Source organism: Acanthochromis polyacanthus, chromosome 2, assembly GCF_021347895.1.
Source record: "Acanthochromis polyacanthus isolate Apoly-LR-REF ecotype Palm Island chromosome 2, KAUST_Apoly_ChrSc, whole genome shotgun sequence".
In the NCBI taxonomy this organism is placed as follows: domain Eukaryota; kingdom Metazoa; phylum Chordata; class Actinopteri; family Pomacentridae; genus Acanthochromis; species Acanthochromis polyacanthus.
The window spans coordinates 37,229,911-37,249,857 of record NC_067114.1 but is presented as its reverse complement, the minus strand read 5'-3'; the positions used below and the strand labels follow the sequence as shown (position 1 = coordinate 37,249,857).

The following is a 19,947-nucleotide window of genomic DNA, read 5'->3' as shown; positions in this document are numbered from 1 at the left end:
TTCAAACCACCATTCAAGTTAATGATCAAGTCGATGAATTGTGTGACGTTGTTGCAAGGATCTGTACACAATTCTTGGAAGCTGAAAACGTCCCAGTTCTTGCATGGCCAGCATACTCACCGGACATGTCACCCATTGAGCATGTTTGGGATGCTCTGGATCGGCGTATACAGCAGCTAGTGATGTTACACTCGAGCCAGTTTGCTCGACACAGTGCCGAGCGTTTGAAGCGAAAGTGTTCCGAGCAGGAGTAAACTAACCGTGACGTCACCCATTGGTTTCAACGCCGAGAAAATGAAGCCCGGATTTTGCTACTTCCTGGTCGCCGTTTTGGATTTTTTGGAGCCAGTGACGTAAAAAGCGTCATAAAACAGACTGGACCAGAGAGCAACTAGGGGCAGGATTGGGTGAGGACTCTCTTATCCCGCCCACATTTTACCGCAGAGGCTTCTGTTGCTGTCTATCAAGTACAGCCACGCCCCCTGGCTCCGCCAACTTTAACGATTTATTTAAATTTCAGTATTGATTTATTTTAAGATCGGTGACCTGATCTTTCATTTTGACCATGAAAACTAACAGGAAAAAAATCCTGAGCCGTAGAAAATCAGTCTATCAAATTTTATTTTCTCCAAAAATGAATTGGGGTCTATGAAGAAAAGGCTTCTTGGAGCCAACCCTAGCGGACGGCGTGATATTGCAAGTTTTTGACACTTCCGGGTTGGCTTCAATTCTGGAGCCAGATGCTACGTCCACTATATATACAGTCTATGGTTCCGAGACAGTGTTTCGATCCCTGCTTCAGCACGCCCACAGTCACGTGACTATTGAGAGCGAGGCCTCGTTACGTCACATCGCCTGTCGCGGTGCTTCGGGTGAACTTTGAGGAGGTCGGACATTTCAATCTCACCAGGTCTTAAAAGGCATAGGGGTCTGATTCACTCCTCAAACTGTAGGTTTTTGAGAGGAGGAGATCACGCTAGCGCATTTGCCATTTGTCATTTTGAGCGAAGTTAAGGAGAGTATACATTTAGTTAGAATTTAGTTTAGATATATCTAGTTGCATTTCATACATTAAATAACACACAGATACATATGCATAGATTCACACATACACAACACATATTCATTCATAGAAACACACTACACATATATGCACACAAATATATACCGTTTTAAAACATTTATTGCAAGTACAAAGCGGTATGAGACAAGCAGTCCTGAGGGTTTTTCATCTTTTTCCACTTAGATACAGTTCTGACACATGACCAGCAGATGTCACTCTTCTGATTGTGTCAAATGCTTCGAAGCAATGTGTCATTCTTGAAGCAGATGTGTCAAAGTTGTTCACTGCTTCATGAAGCTTCGATTTCACCATCACTAACGACAGCGTGTACCAGTTCCCGCCAATATCCAGCAACTTCACACAGCCATTGAAGAGGAGTGGACCCTCCCCCCCAATAAAACAAAACTGCACCTTTCAGAGTGGCCTTTTATTGTGGGCAGTCTAAGGCACACCTGTGCACTAATCATGGTGTCTAATCAGCATCTTGATATGGCACACCTGTGAGGTGGGATGGATTATCTCAGCAAAGGAGAAGTGCTCACTATCACAGATTTAAACAGATTTGTGAACAATATTTGAGAGAAATGGTGATATTGTGTATTTGGAAAAAGTTTTAGATCTTTGAGTTCATCTCATAAAAAATGGGAACAAAAACAAAAGTGTTGCGTTTATATTTTTTTACTTGCATTGAATTGGAAATATTTTAGAAAAATACACTGAATTACAAGGCTTTATAGAACAGTGCACTATTGTAGACCTAATATGTAAGGTTATCATTACATGATTTTAATAGTAAGAGGTTGTGATCTGAAGTGGCCTATCAGAGGCATGAAAGTCCAGGGCTGAAAATGAATCCCACTCCAGCCCTGTTAACATCCATTTATTTTACATCCTAAACTGCAAGCAGATTGTTTGTCTGTATATGTAGCCCTGCGACAGACTGGTGACCTGTCCAGGGTGTCCCCTGCCTTCGCCCGAGTCAGCTGGGATAGGCTCCAGCCTCCCCCCGCAACCCTAGTGAGGATAAAGCGGTGTATAGAGGATGGATGGATGGATGGATTTATAGTGTTGGCTGCACGCAAGACTACAAAATGTATAGATGTACTGCCTCCTATGGGCAAAATACTGTGAAATACAACACCCACAGTTACACGTGACTGCATGCATTTTTCATATCAAACTAAGTAGAAATTTTTTTACATTTATTTAGATGGAAACAAACTTTTTACACAGGATTTGAATATGAATTTTGTGGGGAATCACGGTTTTGTTCATAGACTTACAAGCATAAAGGTAAAATGTGTCACTTAAATCAATGCCATTTTCAATATTACTGTCCTCAATAGGTTGTGCAATATCACTTTGAATGTCATGTTTAATTTATTTCATTTTCATGTGCAATACGTCAGTGTAATGACAAATATTTCAACTATATGTGCAGTCTTTGCCAGTATTACTTCTTACTTTTCTATTCTAGTCTTATTTTAAGCTTACTGAATTTTAATTTTAGAACACTTTTTTCTCATGTTGTACAGTTTTTGTTTTCTGACCAACATCTGGCACAATTGTCTTCACGATTAACAAAGTTCTATATTTTCTCTTTTGATTTTAACAACTTGACTGCAATCTTCTGACAAGAACAGTTATTTTGTAATAAAAACAGCATTCAAACAAAAAAAAATGAGATTTCAGCTCTGACCTGGTGTTTGCAGTTTATATTCCAGATTTCAACCTGAATGAATACCTGAATTTAAATCAAATAAATCAACACACACAAAACACACCACAAACACTCCCACACACAGCACTGTGTTTATTATGTGATAAAGACTTCAAGGATTCCCCTTTAATTGTAAATAATCCCAGTTACTACTTTTAACTCTTTACATAAATGAATACAAGTCATTTTTATATGGTTTAAACAGCTGGTTTTTCCTTCCCGAATGAGCCAAAAACAGCGGAGTTCAAGTTTTCCACTCATTGTTCAGTACAGTGTTGCTGTACTGATCCAAACAAACAATGAACACCTGCAGAGAACTGCTGGGAAGCTGTCTTGAGAAAGTCGACACAATAAGAACAGCAGCTTAAAAAAAAAAATCCAGCAGAACCTGTCTGGATGGAATTTTGTGCATCTGAGTGAAAATGACCGGGTGAGCTCTGAGCCGCAGCTGTGCAGGTAATTAGTTGTTTACAAGCATGAAAGCAACAGTAAGCTGCAACCAAAGTGATCTTCATTTGCTTTGTTTAATACAGTAACAACATACTTCACCTTAAGTCTGACTTCAAAGAGTATTTTAAAGGTTTTGATAGCAACCAATCCAGATAATAAAATTTTATGACTGATTGCAGAGAAAATAGATTTTTTATTTTTGTGAATTTACCATTTTAATCACAGAGAAAATTCACTATTTCCTTAAAGGAGAGAATTTTACAAATTTTTCAAAAAGTTTTTTACTCTTAGATTTCTGACTTTCAACTCTAAAATATCTGTTTTTATCAGAAATTTATTACTTTAATCTCATAAAATATCAGAATTTTGTTTATCACAAATTCCCTATTTTAATCTCAGAGAAAATCCCATTTTTTGTTATAAAATACAACCTAAATCTTACAAATGATAATTCTTTCTTGCAAATTCCTGACTTTGATCTGAGATTATTTTTCTTATATTTGGGATTTTTTTTGCATTAAATTTCAGACTTTAGTCTAAAAAAAATCCATGTTTTTTCTAGTGCATTTACCCCTTTAATTAAAGAGAATATCTACATTTTTCTCAGAAATTATGACTTTAAACATCCATTTTAACTCAGTATGCATACAATGATTATTTTCATATTTGTCAGATATTATCGTGATTAAATGATTAGTTTCTTGGCCTATAAATTTCCCAAAAAATATTTTAAAAATGTAAACTAGTGTTTCCTAATATCCAAGAAGACATCTTTAACTGCATTATTTTTTCCACAACTCAAATGTGTTCAATTTTCTGTTACAAATATACACATATTTAAGTCGCTGCAATCAAATAGTCAAGATATTTAAAATAGTTAATTTAACAGTTAACAACTAATCAATTAATCATTGCATCTCTGATTCAAACTCTCCACATTCAACCCCGAACTCCACTTTTCAGAGCAGCTTTTATTGTTTCTTTGAAACCTCTAAAAGCAGCTTATGAATAATTTGTAATAAGATAAACATATTTGTAATTATCCTTTATGTAAATGCTGCTCTTGTTTATATTGGGCATTTTTATAAACTTGCTTCACTTCATTTTTTATAAAATTTGTCTTTTAATTATTATTTTCTGTCGGATAACTAATTTGCAACTTTATTAAGAAAATGTTCATGGTTTTTGTATGAATACAAAAAAGGATGATTTCTTGCACATCTGGACATACGAGTATGGCTTTAAGATTGACTTTTCAGAGAATAAAATGAAAATTAAAGGTAAATCTGAGCCGACTCTCTGGGTTTAGTTCTGGTAGTCTGGAGCTATGAGAGCTTTGGCGTCCTCCACTCTGGTCTTCCTGCTGTAGCGATGGATCACCACAGCCAGCACCAGCACAGACACCAAGAAGGCCAAGCCCAGCACCACGGTGGTGACGTTGGATGAGAGCATCTGCTTAAATTCCCAGCTTTCTTTGCTCGATTTGGTGTCTGGAGCAGCGGGCTGAGAGATCACTGAAAGACATCGATGTGTGGTTGAGTTATCAGATTGATAAACAAAACAAAAAAACAAACAAAAACAAGGGTGCCATAATAAAATGCATTGGAATACTGTAATATTGAAAAACTGAAAATAACTGCAAATATCTGTAAAATAATGATATTTTTAGCAAATTTTAACACCACAAAACTGCAATCTTACAGTCGCACATTGTAAAAGATCAAATTATCATTAAACTTGTTAAAAGATATGTTTTTGTTTTTTGGACAGTTTTGTTTTTGTTTGGTTTTTCAGTTATGACTTTTTTAACATGTAAAAATATACACTCTTGCAAATTAATAGTCTTTTTCTGTGATTTCACTAAATATTATCTGCAATTTAAGGAAAAATTGGAATTCTTTAAAAATATCAGTTTAAATAAATCACATTATTTAATCCTAATACAAATAATTAATTAAAAAAAATCGGCAAACATTTGTTAAATAGTCATATTTTTGGATTATTAATTTAAATACAGTGGCAAAGAGTGTCATTTTACAGCCACACACTGCAAAAGAAAAAGCTAAAATTTGCAAAAACACAGATTTTTGATGCGGATATTCATTGCTGCTTTGACCTGTTTTTTTTTAAATTATTTTTATTTTTTGCTATGATGCAAATCAATATCTTTATTAACATTTTTTCTAATATTCCTGAGAAATTAACAAATCTAGGGAAACTTGTAAGGCATAATTTTTTTAAAATCACTTAATATAAATTATATTTATTTTAATTTAACTACAGCAAACATCTGCAAACACTGGTAAAGATCCAGATTTTCATGTGGACATTATTTACAGTTTGACATTTTTTAAAACAATTAAAGTGTAAATTAATACTTTTTTTTGTATATTTGTCTGTATTTTAACAAAACTGTGAAAATCAGTAACAGACCGGTACATTTCTAAAAGCAGCTGAAACTTTTTGGATTGACTGATACTAACCTGTAGCAGGAACGTCATTTTGCATCACGTCCTTCACGTTCATCTCGTCCTCTGCGGCTTTGGGAACCGACTGCCCGACGAACTGCAGAGGACCCTGGGTAATGTAGTGACCCACCGTCTCCTTGCTCAGCCCTCGGCGGCGGCGCCTTCGGGACGGATCCTTCAGACATCCCTGAGCACATCTGGAGAACGGACTGCCAGGTTCACAGAGGATGACTGAGCAGGTGATGTACACCTGGAGGGAGGCAGGGAACAGTCGTCTATATGTGCTATATTCACTGTTTAATATACTGAAATATTTCAGCATGAGAGAGCCATGAGGAATTTTCCAGTCTCAAAAACTTGTAATTTCTTCCAGTAAAATTACTGATTTAATCTCAGATTTTATTGAATTTTTTTCTAAGAAATTCAAAATTGTTATTTTTTTAATGTACAATTTTATTCTTATAAAGTATATCAAGTTCTCTTTCCTATAAATTCAATGATTTTCCCCTCTATTTTTGTGGGTATTTTTCTGATAAATTAACGACTTTAATCCAAAGAAACAGTGAATTTTTGCTCCTTTTTAAAAAAAAACAAATTTCCAACTTTAACTACAGAGGAAGAGGCTTTTTTTTCTTTTAAACTGAAAATTCTAATTCCAAAAAGCATCATTTTCACCACAATCTAAGATTTATTTTATTTTTTAAATACATTTGGGATTTTTTTTTTCTCTTTCTGATATCTGTAGGGTTTCTTTTAGTACATTTACTACTTCATAATAATGTCTCATTAAAAGAGCTTTTCCCTCACAGAATTCATAGTTTAATCACACAGAAAGTCTGAGTTTCTTTTCATATCACTTTAATCTCAGATATAACAGTTTCTTCTAATACATTTGAAATAGTTATTTTTAATATACCACAAAGTAATCAAGTCTTTTTTCCTTATAAATGCAACACTTGAACTGCAGAGGAGATCAGCATTTCCCCCTATTTTGTGGGCATTTTTCAGGTAAGTTAATGCATTAAATCACAAGAAATGTTATTTTAGATTACAAGAAATGTATTCATATTGTGCTTTGTGCAAATGTACACAAGTTTTTTTCACACATTGTTTCCACAAATTTCCAACTTGCAGAGAATGTTTTAAAACATTTCTTGCAAATTCACCATTTTAATCATTTTTAAAAATCTCAGACATTTATTATCTTTAATAAATTTGGGGTTTCCTACTTAATTAGAGAAAAACCATTTTACTTTTTGAAATTTACCACTTTAATCACACATCAACATAAATTTGTACTTTAATCTCAGACAATATAAGCTTGTTGTTTTAAATTTTAGACTTTAATCAGAGAGAAAAATATTTTTCTTGTAATTTTAGCATTTTCTGCAAGTTGTGATTTCTCCGATTTTTTTCCCCTTCAATCATTCACTTTTTCAGCCACAGAGCAAAAGATTTTTAAGGTTTTTTTTCTCGTAAATTCCTGACTTTATTCTTTCTGAATATTTGAGTATTTTACTTACAAATTTAGTTGAAATATACAACCTCAGTCTCTACAGTTTTTTCCCTGGATTTTCGTCCCGTTCCCAGTTACCTGGTCATAGTTTCCAGTAAATTTGAAGGCTTGAACCTGAAACTTGAACTCAGTCTGAGGTGATTTGGCAACTTTCAAAGTCTCATCTCTTATACACCTGAAAGAAAAACAGACAGTCTGAGACACCGTCACTGAAAGATGACTATGATCTTAGAACATTTTTGAATTCAGAGCAAATTTATCTTTTGACTTTTGGCACTGACCCGTTCTTAATGAGGTCGTAGGAGAGGGCGTTGTCAGGGTTCTCATCGGGCGTCGCTTTGCATGACTCCACAAACAGAGTCACGTTGGGCAGCTCTGAAGTCGCCTGGATGCCCATATAGATGGTCTGCAGCAGCTTGACCTCCACTGGGTAGGCGCTGGCCTCCACCGTCTTATTAAAGTTGCCGTCGCGGAAAATCTCGAAAGTGTATCCGAAACTGCCAAAGCTGGACTCGGTGAAGATGTAGTCCGACTTGTGGACGTTGTAGTAGCTGGAGATGTCGATGGCTTTGGGAAACTGGCAGGAGAAGTCGATCTTCACCGTCTTTCTGCGGATGATAACCTCACTGGGCAGCTCGAAGGAGTTGATCTCATTCTCGAAGACGATAAAATCACCTTTATCCTGGATTTTAAGCAAACACAAGTCAAACGTGGCTGTGAGTTGACTCTTCAGTTTGATTTACACACTCAGCATTTCACGTTTTATTCAGTGAGAAAAGCCTGATCTGCAGGAAAACGTTTATTCCCAGACCTCGAGCTTTGTGCCGCAGGTGGTGAACGACATGACGCCCGTGATGTGAGTGCTGTTGGAGGTGAGAGAGCAGGACGGGTCTCTGAGCTGCAGGAAGTTCTCGTCGATGTCGGGCATGGAGGCTTTCTCCAGGGCCACCGTCATCTTGTTGGGTTCACACTGAACCCTGGCTATACCTAAGAAGAAAAGCAAACATTTAAAATGAACTCTGCAACAATACCATCAAATATTCAGTTTCTGTTTCCTGTAAATTCACCATTGTTTTCTCACAAAATTCTGATTTAACTGCAGAGTATATCACATTTGTTTTCTTGTAAATTTGCTATTTTGTTCCATAGAATATCAGTATTTTTCTCAGTCTGAGATAACTTTTTAAACAAATTTTTGATTTTTTCCTCCTTCTTGTTCATCGTTAATCTTATAATTTTTTTATTACAAATTCCTGCTTTAATTGCAAAGAATATCTGAAATTTTTCTTGTAAATTCACCACTTTAATCTCAGAGAATATCCACTTTTATCTTATAACTTCTGATTTTTATCTTAGATAATATTTTTTCTTGTAAATTTCAAACTTCGATCTGAGAGATTTTTTTTCTCTGAAATTTCTGACTTCAGTCTCTGACAACATCCATGTTTGTTTTTGTACATTTAATACTTTAACCTCATAGATTATCTGACTCACAGATTTCCTACTTCAAAGTAGAATTGTTTTTCTTTTTGTAAATTTATCACTTACATCTCAGATATTCTTTTTTTCATCTTAGGAAATCCAAGTTTTTTCTTGCAATTTTTTTTATTATAATCTGAGAGAATATCTAAATTATTTTTCTCATAAATTTTGCACTTGTAAGCTTTTGTTTATCATCGACTTCAGATTTTCTTCCTTCATAAATTCACCTAGGTTTTGTTGAAACGTATCGTTGTTGAAATGACGTTTAAACAATGGCCAGCTTTGATCCTGACATTCACTAAACTGTCTTTTTTTAAAATGAAATTTAACCTGAATTTTAGTCACATTGGCTATCTCTTTAGTCTAACCTCTAACCTCAAACAGGAAATTGCTCCGTTTTTAGGTTATTTTTACTTTGAAGTCTTGACTGTCTGAAATCATTCCTCTTTTTTGGATCAATTGATACTACTAGAAAACAACAGCATCTTCCTTCAGTTTGATTCTGCTCTGGCAAAGGTCAACACAGACAAGACAATTCACTCCAGGAGGAAGCTCCACCCAGTTCGAAATTATTCACTTCCCGTCTCTTTAAATCATTAGCACAGATTGAAATAATCGGAGGATGTTTTATGATGATAATCGCAGCCCGAATGTGACTGTAATTGTTATTTTAACAGTCTCAAATGTCTAAATCCAGCGATAGATTTTACATGATCAGTCATTTAGATTTTGTATAAACAGAGATAACAAAAAATGACCAACCTTGAGTGATAGATGATTGGGTTACCATGACAACAACACACCTCATCTCCGATTGGCTAAATGACAAGAGAAAAATGCAAAAAAGTAACTATAACATATATATATATATATATATATATATAAATAAGTTGCTAGAGAGTCAAAATTGAACAGTACAGCATTTAATTTTTACTTCTGTTTTGTAGTTGTGGAGAATTTTTCAGTCTGGTTTATGTCTAGATTAAATATTTTTTGACACGATAAAGTGTCAGTCAGTTTCTGGTCCTAACTCAGCTTTATCCAAATATATACAGCATTTTAGGCCTTACAGATGAGGCTTGATGCAGCTGTCAGTAACAACTGGAAACCGTCTAAAAACATTTTGAGTGTGCCAATCATGTTTTGAACAAGATGGTGTATATTTACATCCGTACTGCGTTTCATACAGATCTGCTGGCAGGTTAAAGAGACACTCCATTTCCGATTTTTACCCGAACGTTTGGAGCACCGATAGCATGGGAAACAATGAGAGTGTAGGTCAAAACACTGTCACTGATGATTCATGAAAAAACTATAAATCCTACAGACAACATTTTAATGTATAAATTGTTTTTGTTGAGTAGAAACTGTGTGAAGGAGACAGAATTAACTAAATTTTTTCCCTAAAAATTTATTTGGTCAAAATTTCTAGTTTAAGAATAATACTGAATTTATATAAAAAAAATCATTAAACTTAAACTGAGACTATATAGAAAGCGTAAAAGACATCAAAACACAGATAAGCACGAATAATATTCAAAGCCTTGAGATTCACTAAAACTTTGAATGATGTTTTTACTGTTAACAGGGATGGGATCAGCAAGTTCTGATTCCAGCGGAAAGTTGTCGACGGGGGGGGGGGGGGGGACAGATATGTGTGCGGCGGCGGAGCGACTTCCAATCGCTGGGCCGTTTACAATCGACGTTAAAAAGCTATCGTTAATGTCGTTACCATCTCGCGGGAGTATCAGCGACAATAAAGTGTTCAAACTTGAAATGAAATCGGCGGATCCGCGGAACATTCCCATCCCTGGACTCTACACTTCATGGTGATTCGAATACAGTACTGTACAAGACTGCTCTCACTGAGTGGCAGCTAGCATTCAGCGCGGTGGATATTAGCAGCCGTTCGATATTACGACTCGCAACCATAAACATACCTCACCCCCCCCAAAAAAATTTTCTCCTTGAATTTAGACGATTCACAAGAATGACCCTGGCAATGATAAAATCCGCGGAATTCCGCGGATCCGCGGAAAATTCTCATCCCTGCTGTTAAGTACGCCAGAGCTACAGGGTTCCAAAGATGGCTGGGTTTTCCTAGTTGTTGGTCGACTTCCCATTCATTTTAATGGAGATTTTTCTTTACTGTGTAAAAACCGTACAAAGAATCACTAACAAAAGTTGTAGCAAACAATTCCTAATCTAGTTCAATGTTTTGGTATATAATGTGCATGGGTTTCCCCAAAGCTGTAGTTAGGGAACGCTTTTCTGACTTTTTTTGTGAATATTTCATCTTAACAGAGATCAGACTTTAGCCCTGATTTACTTTTTGATGAGAGATCAGGTGAAATAATGTGAGGCTAAAGTTGCAGAAACCAGGGGGAAAAGCACAATAATGTGGTACAAAGTAGTGAACGGAGAATTCTAATAAAACATAAAAGCACTCACGTTTGATTTGTTTCTGCTGTGAAGCAAACTGGAACGAATCTGTAGAGGTCGCTTTGCTGTGGCGTCCAGCTCAGGGTCACTTCAACCTTTCCAAACTGATCATCTTTGAAGGCTTTGGTCATGTTGTGGGGGCCACTGACTTGGAAGTCCTGGATGCTTCAGGGACACAAAGGAAAAGTGGACGAATTGATAATTAGATTTCACTGCCAACCAAAAATGACAAGCTGCGTGTCTATGATGAATGATCTTTGCTTACGTGGAATGGGCGGCCTGTGCTTGGGCGTAAAGCTGGAACGTCTGACCCACAGTGGCGTGAAGAACGTCACCATGTGAAGGAGTTCTGGACAGAAATGTCGGCTGAACGTGACCCAACTCACAGTTTGGAATCGAATCAGTGACTGAAACAAAAGAAGCATCAGGTCAGCAAGACAGAAAAACTATTTCTTGTTTACAACAGTTCCTGCTATTTCTGTGATTACATGTCTACGTTTTGTTTTACTGTGTCTAGATTCGGTTCTTTACTGTCCAGCTTTTGTTTTGTGTCTTGTTTCTGTTCTTTCATGCCTCATTTGGGTTGTTTTGGATCTTGTTTCTGTTGTTTGACACCTTTATGACATTTTCCCTCATGGAGTCCCAACTTCTTCTACATTATAAGACTAATTTACTATTACTATATTCAAGTTAATCTAATGTGCATGGATGTTTTAATCACTCACCCTCCACTGAGAACTGCACCTTCACTTTGCATAGAGGCGGTAATTTCGTGTTGGACGCTTCACGATACGCCGTCGTTTTATCTGCATACGTCATGGTGATGTTTTTGGTGGTGACGTCCTCCATCGTCAGGACAAACAAGTGGACTCCAGTCGGGATGTTTCCTGTCTTTCTCAGTGTGCACGCAGTCTGTGAGGGTTCAATATGAAAATCAGGATCAACGCTTGTTTCTGTTTTAACTCACAGCTGCCCTGCTTTGATTTCTGCTGCTTCATCTGTTCTGCTCTGTGTACATACAAACTATACTCAACAACAACTTCATTCTCTTGTACCCTTTATTTACTTATTTCCGTATTTATTTTATTAATTTATTGTTATGATTATTACTATTTTGCCTTTTATTTATGGTTTTACATTCTATTTTCCTTTATTCCATTTGTTCTTTCCCCACTTGGATGTTGCATTTTACTGTTTTATCCAGTGTTGCTGCATTGGGTCGCTCTTGAGAATGAAACCCAGTGTCTCAATGAAAGTACCTGTATAGATAAAGGTTAAATTAAAAAAAGATTTATTTTGACAATCTTTCTACATTTTTTCCTTCCTGGTCTTTCTCCTTCTGTTTGGAATGACCAGCTTTCTGTTGTTCAGTGGTCTTCTTGGGTATCTTTCTTTTCTTTTTTGCAGCGTCTGTCAAGCTCTCTGTAGACTCTGTTTTTTAAAAAGGTGTTCTATAAAAAAAACTGTCATTATTACTGCTGGTTTGTTAGTTGCACCTTGCAGCAGCGTATCTTCATGGACTCTGCTTTTGCCTGCCTCTTTCCAACTACCTTTTTAAGATTTACTTAACAAGAAAGTCTGTTCTTTAGTTTTCCTGACTGGTTCCTGATTCCCGCAGCTAGTCTTTGACTAGACAAGTGACAGTGAAAAGAGATGTTGTAAATTTGTAAATTCGACAAACCATTTGAACATGACATACACTCAGTTTGCCTGGAAAGTGATAATAACTGTATGCAAATAAACTATGTTAGAAAATCAGTATTCAACACATACCCAGTATACATGAACATATAACTATTATACACACTGTAAATAGAAGTCTACAGTGTCAACTTACCTGATGTGACATTATTGGTTAATTAAAGAAAATAACGTGTATCTAGCACTTGCTTTGGATTACCTCGTCCAGTGTAATGCCCGGAACTTGTGTGGCATTCGAAGCGTAGCGGCATCTCACTTCGTCTCTGTCTGGATCGTACGCCAGCAGACGAATCTTTGAAAAACAGTTCTGAGGGACCCTGCATGGACAAACACAACAGTTGGCGATTTCTGTAATCCTATGTATATTAGAGATCAGCACGCTTAATTAATTAACACCGACAGTTATTTTATTGCGTGTTAACGCAGTTTATATTATTATTATTGTGAAAGTCCATTGCTCACTGAATACACAGACAAACCGTGGATCACAGGAGGGCTGGATGTTGATCAGTGCTTGGGATGGGCATCATCACGTCTCACCTAAACTAAAGAGAGGCCCCCCATTTTGGATTTTTACCTGAAATGGCGCTCTGATATAGTGGGAATTCATGAAAATTTTAGTCAGCACACTCCGTGTTCTTAAGTAATTTATGAAAAAAAAGAAAAATAACTCAAGTCCTACAGCAATAAGACACTGGGTGAAAGATGACGAGAATGCCAACATTTTAATGCATAAATTGCACATGTACGGAGAAGGAATTGTCAGAAGGAGACAAATTTAACTGCACTATTTTCATAAATATTTTCTGGTCAAACATTAGCAACTGAATGAAATTTCTGCATTTTACAAAAAAAAAATCATGAAACCTAAACTGCACAAGAATCATAGAAGATATCAAAATATAGATTTAACAGAATCAAATTCACAGCCTTCTGACCTGTTTAAACTTTGAATTAAGTTTTGACTGTAAAACCTACCAGAGCTATGAGGTTCCAACAATGGCTGGGCCTTACTAAAAGTCATAGCACCCTACTTGTCATGGCCCCTCCCTCTCCTGCTCTGCTCCTCGGCTGATTAAGAGCGGCTGTGCAGGAGCACAGCTGGCCCCAATCTGTAATCAGCTGCAGTTAAAAGCCTGGCTCTCTCCACTGCTCCTTGCTGGGTCATCGCTTGCGGTTTCTTGACAAGTCCACACCTGTCTGCTCAAGCTCTGCTCTTGGAATCCCTTCGACGCTGGAATCCCTTGTCTGCTTTGTCTCCCCCTTCAACCCTGGAACCTCTCATCTGTTTTGCCTTCCCCTCTGCTCTGGACTACCCCTGTCTGCTCTGGTTCCCTCTGCCCCAGCCACTACTCCGCCACCGGTTCTCCCGAGCTCTGTCCCCGCCTTGTCTCCCGATCCCCCCCCTGGACTTAACTTGAGTCATCCCCTGTTCCTCTTAGTTTAGTTAATCCCCACCACGGCCGTTCGGGATGTCGCCCTCAGTTCAGTTTTGTCCTCCCGTTCTGTTCATTACCCGTGCCTCCCATATGGAGAGCCTTTCTGTTTATTTAATATAATAAATCCCTTGTTTGGTATCCGCCTGTCTGTGTGCCTGCTTCCTGGGTTCTAACACCGCGCCTTGTTGTAACACTACTCTTGCTTGAGCTCCACATTTTGATATATAATTTAAATGGGTGTTCTAAAACCTGTTGGACTAGTTGGGCATCAAAAATCAGGTCAGAAGAATTTATAAGAATAAGCCCGTGGCATAACCCTAAGTGAGCCTCCATGCTTATGTATGGACACAATTAATAATAATTCTGCTATTCAAATGTGCACTGACGTATATAAATGTAAGTGACTGATATGTAGCTACAGAGCCTTGTCTCTTAATTTAATTGCTGTTTGAAGCAGTAGAAGAAGAAATGATTGTACCGTAAAGAAGACACTGTTGTGGTCACAGGACAGCCGTTGATGCTGCGGGTGTCCGATCGAGTTCCCAGGTCCAGCTCTGCAGAACTCGTCCAGCTGACGCCAACTCCTTGGACGTTCGGCTCCCAGCAGCAGCCGGCGCCCCTGACAAAAGGAGATGAAATGTCACTTATAAATATATTAATGCACAGATACACACTAACACATCTTTATTTACCTGATCTAGATGCAGGACTCAAATCTTTACACTTTTTTTTTTTTTTTTTGCAACATGCTGGTTGTATATTCATTTTCATAAACCAGTGGTATGAAGCTGATGGGTCACCAGGGGATGAGAGTATTCTAGAATTGTTGAGTTTTTCTTATTTTTCCAGGATTTCTGTGTTTTTTATGTGGCATACAGACTAAAACACTTCAAGCCTCTTCAGGTTTTTTCATGTTACGTCTTCATATTCTCATTACTCTGCCAAGGAATGCAGCGGCATTACAGAGCCCTCCATAATTATTGGCACCCCTGGTTTAAGATGTGTTGAAAACCTAAAATAAATTCAATTTTTATTGCAGAAGCATACACTCACACTGAAAATTTTTGAAAAATGTATTGTAGGACAAGATTACGTGCTGTTTTGTTGGCAAAATGGGGTTGTAAAAGTATTAATATCAGGGGTGCTAATAATGGTGGCACACATGATTTGATGTAAAAAATATTTCTTGATGTGTGATTTTTTTTCTTTTCCACTGAATAAGTGCGCTTGAATTAAAGGATAGATTTTTCCTCTTTTTTTTCATTGTGGTCCTCTATTATTTAGAAAAAAACACAATTTATTAGAAGCTAAAAAAAAATGCATCTTAACCAGGGTATGGAGGGCGCTGTATGTGACCATCAGCATTGGTTTGTCTGTTAGCAACATTACAATTAAATCTGGGTTTTTTCTAGATTTGCAAACACACAATAGATAAGTGAAATATTTAGCTGATTTTAAATTCATATACAGCACAAGACTTTTTTTAAAATTTTAAAACGGGAAGATTTTTTTTTTTTTTTTTTTTTTTTTAGAAATAAACGAGCATAAGTGAAAAATTCTGTGTATCTATATGAGTATAGTGCAAACCAAAACTACAGAAAATTTCCTGGGATAATCTTCAGAATTCGTGAATCTGGGTGGCAGGAAAAGTCCATTTATCAGCCTGTATGTGAAACTGGCACACTTTAATGCAACGATTCAGATCCTTTTTAATATACTTTTATTTATTTTACAGTAGATTGTTTGATAATTTAAGGTCAACTGTAACCACTTTGGTGAAACTATTTCCCAAATGCTGATTGATGAGAAAAAATTTGCATAGTGACCATGAATCCAAAATATTCACTCTTTTTTTCTTTTAATCTTTTGACCATTGTGGTTTGTCCTAGGGAACATTTTAAGCTGTTGTTCTAGTACAGACACTCCCTGTATTTATGTCAACAATAGTGGCTGCGCTCCATTCAAGTGTCTGAGAGTTTGAGCCAGTTGAAACACATTTCCATCATTCCACAACTGAGGTACATGCATGTCTTTGAAACTGGCTCGTATTTTCATCTGCGTCACCACTTTGGTGACAATCTTCAACATAACAACTGTGCAGGAGCATAAACTGAAGTGGAAAATACTAAAATTTGGCCTTTTCCCAGCATGACGCCCTTCTCACACAGCGGATATGTAACATGGCTGCTTTATCAGTCTGTTAAAAGCTTCAGTGTACCGCCGGCGGTACACCTACTAATTTGCATAGGAATTTCAAGAATGTCCGACGGCCGCAAACGCGCTTATACAAACACTATACACCGATGGAAAGCTTAGATTCTCATGAATCTGCCGGTATAAACCACTTTCAGATGCGATTACCACAGCGGGTGAGAAAAACACATTTGTCCGACAAAAACAAATATTCATCCATCCGTTCTCTATACACGGCTTCAACGCACACAGCGCGACTCACATTTCCGGGTTCATTATTATACACAAAAAAAAAGATTCCACAAAAAACGGTCATAATCCAACCTTTTACATCCAGATGACACAAGCCAGGAAACTATTTTGTCCAAAACATGTCCTGAAGTCGGTATAAAATCCCCGAATCGGTCCTTTTCAAGGAAATGCACCTCGCGATGCCCGTCCAATATTCCCCGTATTTTTCGTAATTTTTTTTATTTAAAAATAGAATATTAGCGATTTTTTGTACTGAAAACGGCTGGAATTGACTGAAGCTTAAAGGGTTAAAGTGACACTTTAACAAAAATACTCCTCCTAATGCTATAATAAATGAAAGACTAAACCTAAAATTATAATTTAAAAATTGATTTACCTGCATCTGATAAACTGTGATAAATGTTCAGTGTGACTTGAACCCTGATTTTTGCCTGGTTTGTGCTGGTTTGTGTTCATTTTTTTTCCATTTTGAATCCCTATTTGTGTCGTTTTGCATCAGTTTTTTGTCATTTTATGTTTTGATTGTTTAGTTATGTGTTGGTTTGTGTCTAATTTTTTGTTGTTTTGTGTCTAGTCTAATTGTATACTAGGTGTGATTCGATGCAGTTTCAGCTCTTCCTAACCAGTTGTAGTCTGTCTTCATCGCAGTGAAATTTGTTTTTATGGGCAGTTCAGGTTTGTGATAGGTGGGAAATTTTAGAGCAATGTGGATCTGAAAGGTGTTTTGGGACTTTGGCTGCATTTTAGAAAAAAATGTCAGTGCTGAAATGGTTTTACACAAACTTGTTTCTGCCTATCTGTCAGTGAGATCGCATGCAGTTCTACCATTTTGAAGCGATTTTTAAATGTGATTAAGTCCTACTGAGAAAGATTGCTGCTGAAGCTTTTAGAAAAAAATGAGAAGGGTGTTCATTCAGACGTGAAGTCAACACATTCAGATGAATGAAAGGAAGTGTATGTCTAAAAAAAAAAAAGACTTCTGTGGTAAGATTCATGAATCCCTCAGCAGGGCAATTTCTAGTATTACAACAGCAAAGGGGAAAGATACAAAAATAAGGAACATCATTTGAAAAAAATATACAACATAATATACAGACACTACTGTTCAAAAGATTGGGGTCACTTAAAATGTCCTTATTTTTGAAAGGAAAGCATTTTTTCAATGAAGATAACATTAAATGAATCAGAAATCCTTTCTAGACATTGTTAATGTGGTAAATGACTATTCTTGTTGAAAACAGCTGATTTTTAATGGAGCATCCCCATAGGGGTACAGAGGAACATTTCCAGCAACCATCACTCCTGTGTTCTAATGCTACATTGTGTTAGCTAATGGTGTTGAATGGCTCATTGATGATTAGAAAACCCTTGTACAATTATGTTAAAACATGAATAGAAGTGAGTTTTCATGGACAACATGAAATTGTCCGGGTGACTTCAAACTTTTTTGAACAAAAGTATAAGTGTTGCTGTCACTGTACAGATTCTTCCATATCTAGAAAATCCAGCTATCACACAGACTCTTCTATGAGTAGAAAAAAATGACATCACAAAAACTCATACATGTAGAAAAACTCATATGGAGACCTTTTTAAAGTATAAGGCATTCATTACACACAGGTTCAATGCGGTGATGCCACATTAGACTGAAATATGTCTGTTACTGCGGTCAACTGGGAGCAGGTTTTACAGTCTGACAGCAGCAGGAAGAAGGGATCTTACTGGATGACAAATATAGATTTTCAAAGAAAAAGAAAATCCCTACAATTAGCAGAGAACCGGTTGAAGCACAACTCCAGCCCTGGAGGTCATTTTGGCGCCACCAATCAAGCTCTGTTAAAGTATGCAAATGTCTCTTAATACTTTTCACAGAACACAAAAAAGAAATTAATCTATATTCAATTATAATTTATCATTCTGTATTCTTATATAGTGTTTCTGACTGTAGAAGACTTTGTAAATTTGTTAGGAAAAGTCCTGCATAAATGGAAATGATTATGATTATTATTATTGTTATCAGAGGTTGGATACAAGTGTTTGTTTTCATAAGTGGATCATACAGAACATAACTACATTAGACAGCCTTTCCTGTCTTCTGTGTAGAATACAGTGAAACAGGGAATTATACTCCTGATTGTGTCATATTATCATCCTTACTAACCCATGTTTGCCATCCTATGTTCTGTTGCTTGTGAAACATTTACAACTGCCTTTTATTTACACTCGACAAATAAAGTTTGACAAATTGATTGACAGTTGCATGATGCTCCTCATTCACTTTCTATGGGTGAATGAGGAGCCTATGAAGGACACCTGAGCAGCATGAAATACCAGCAAAGCCTAACACCTAATTAGACAAACGCAAGATGGAGGCGTTGTGTTTCTGCTAACTGGACTCACCTCAAAGTTAAGGAGTTCTTATTCGTGGAGACAGTTGCAGTTGTGCGTCCTTCACTCTGACACCACCTGGGCTTGGCAGTGACTTCTTCATCCGTTGGCAGGACACTGGACTGAAAATCTGTGCAAACTCCATCGTCGCATGTAAAGATCGATTCATTTTTGCAGCTGCCTTTGCTGTTTTGTCGGTGGAAAAACGTCACCTGGAGGTATTAGGGAAAATATGTTGATGTGCTGGACTCAGTATGGAGAAGAGGCTAAGAAGCAAAGTATGAATGCTACTTATTGCACTCAAATTAAATCCAGCTATTGCTGTTTTTTCATAAATGTAGTTTTAAAAATTAGTGAAATTCTTTTAAAATATCTTTACAAACTCCAACAAAAAGTGTCAAATTAAAAACTGTGACTGTGTTGACAAATCAAGTTTCAGCTAAAGCAAGTCCTGACGACACATACAGAGAAAGTTCTGTTCTTTAGTTGACCCATGGAGAGGGATTGAGTAAATACTATGTTGACCTGCTGGACTCAGTACAGAGAAGACACTGGAATTCCTTATTTGTCTTTGAAGTTTGTAAAAATTCCAAAATGCACTGCAGACACATGATAGTAAAACTATGTAGGTAACAGCAATGACCATGAGGACTTTGGTATGGATAACATGCAGGTGTTTCACAAGCTAAGAGACAGTTCTTTACTACCTGCCTCCTTAAGTCAGTCACTACTCTACTCACAAACACCAATATTTGATTAAAAAAGAACACTAATCTATAATTACAACCCTGATTTCTACAGCGTTTTGACTTATTTTTGCCTTCCTGCTTCCT

At 36.8% G+C, this 19,947-nt stretch overlaps 1 protein-coding gene across 1 annotated transcript; it reads right to left on the bottom strand.

Annotated features, from left to right (window-relative positions):
- Nucleotides 1-2,861: 2,861 nt before the first annotated feature.
- Nucleotides 2,862-14,879, bottom strand: LOC127532961 (oncoprotein-induced transcript 3 protein-like). Its single transcript, XM_051944881.1, has 11 exons — nt 14,760-14,879; nt 13,042-13,159; nt 11,867-12,053; nt 11,407-11,548; nt 11,151-11,306; nt 9,462-9,517; nt 8,029-8,204; nt 7,499-7,899; nt 7,296-7,392; nt 5,717-5,951; nt 2,862-4,747 (listed from the first exon to the last, which is right to left on the bottom strand). Exons 3-11 carry the CDS (start codon nt 11,988-11,990, stop codon nt 4,539-4,541), a joined length of 1,596 nt encoding a protein of 531 aa, XP_051800841.1. The 5' UTR covers nt 11,991-12,053; nt 13,042-13,159; nt 14,760-14,879; the 3' UTR covers nt 2,862-4,538.
- Nucleotides 14,880-19,947: the final 5,068 nt, after the last annotated feature.

Bases quoted from the DNA above. Each gene is read 5' to 3' on its own strand.
- LOC127532961 (XM_051944881.1), bottom strand. From the start codon at position 11,990: ATGGAGGACGTCACCACCAAAAACATCACCATGACGTATGCAGATAAA. The intron at 9,518-11,150 runs GTGAGTGCTTTT...CTTGTCATTTAG, and splicing joins ACAGCAGAAACAAATCAAAC to CCAATCGGAGATGAGGTGTG. The intron at 4,748-5,716 runs GTTAGTATCAGT...GATGTCTTTCAG, and splicing joins AAATGACGTTCCTGCTACAG to TGATCTCTCAGCCCGCTGCT.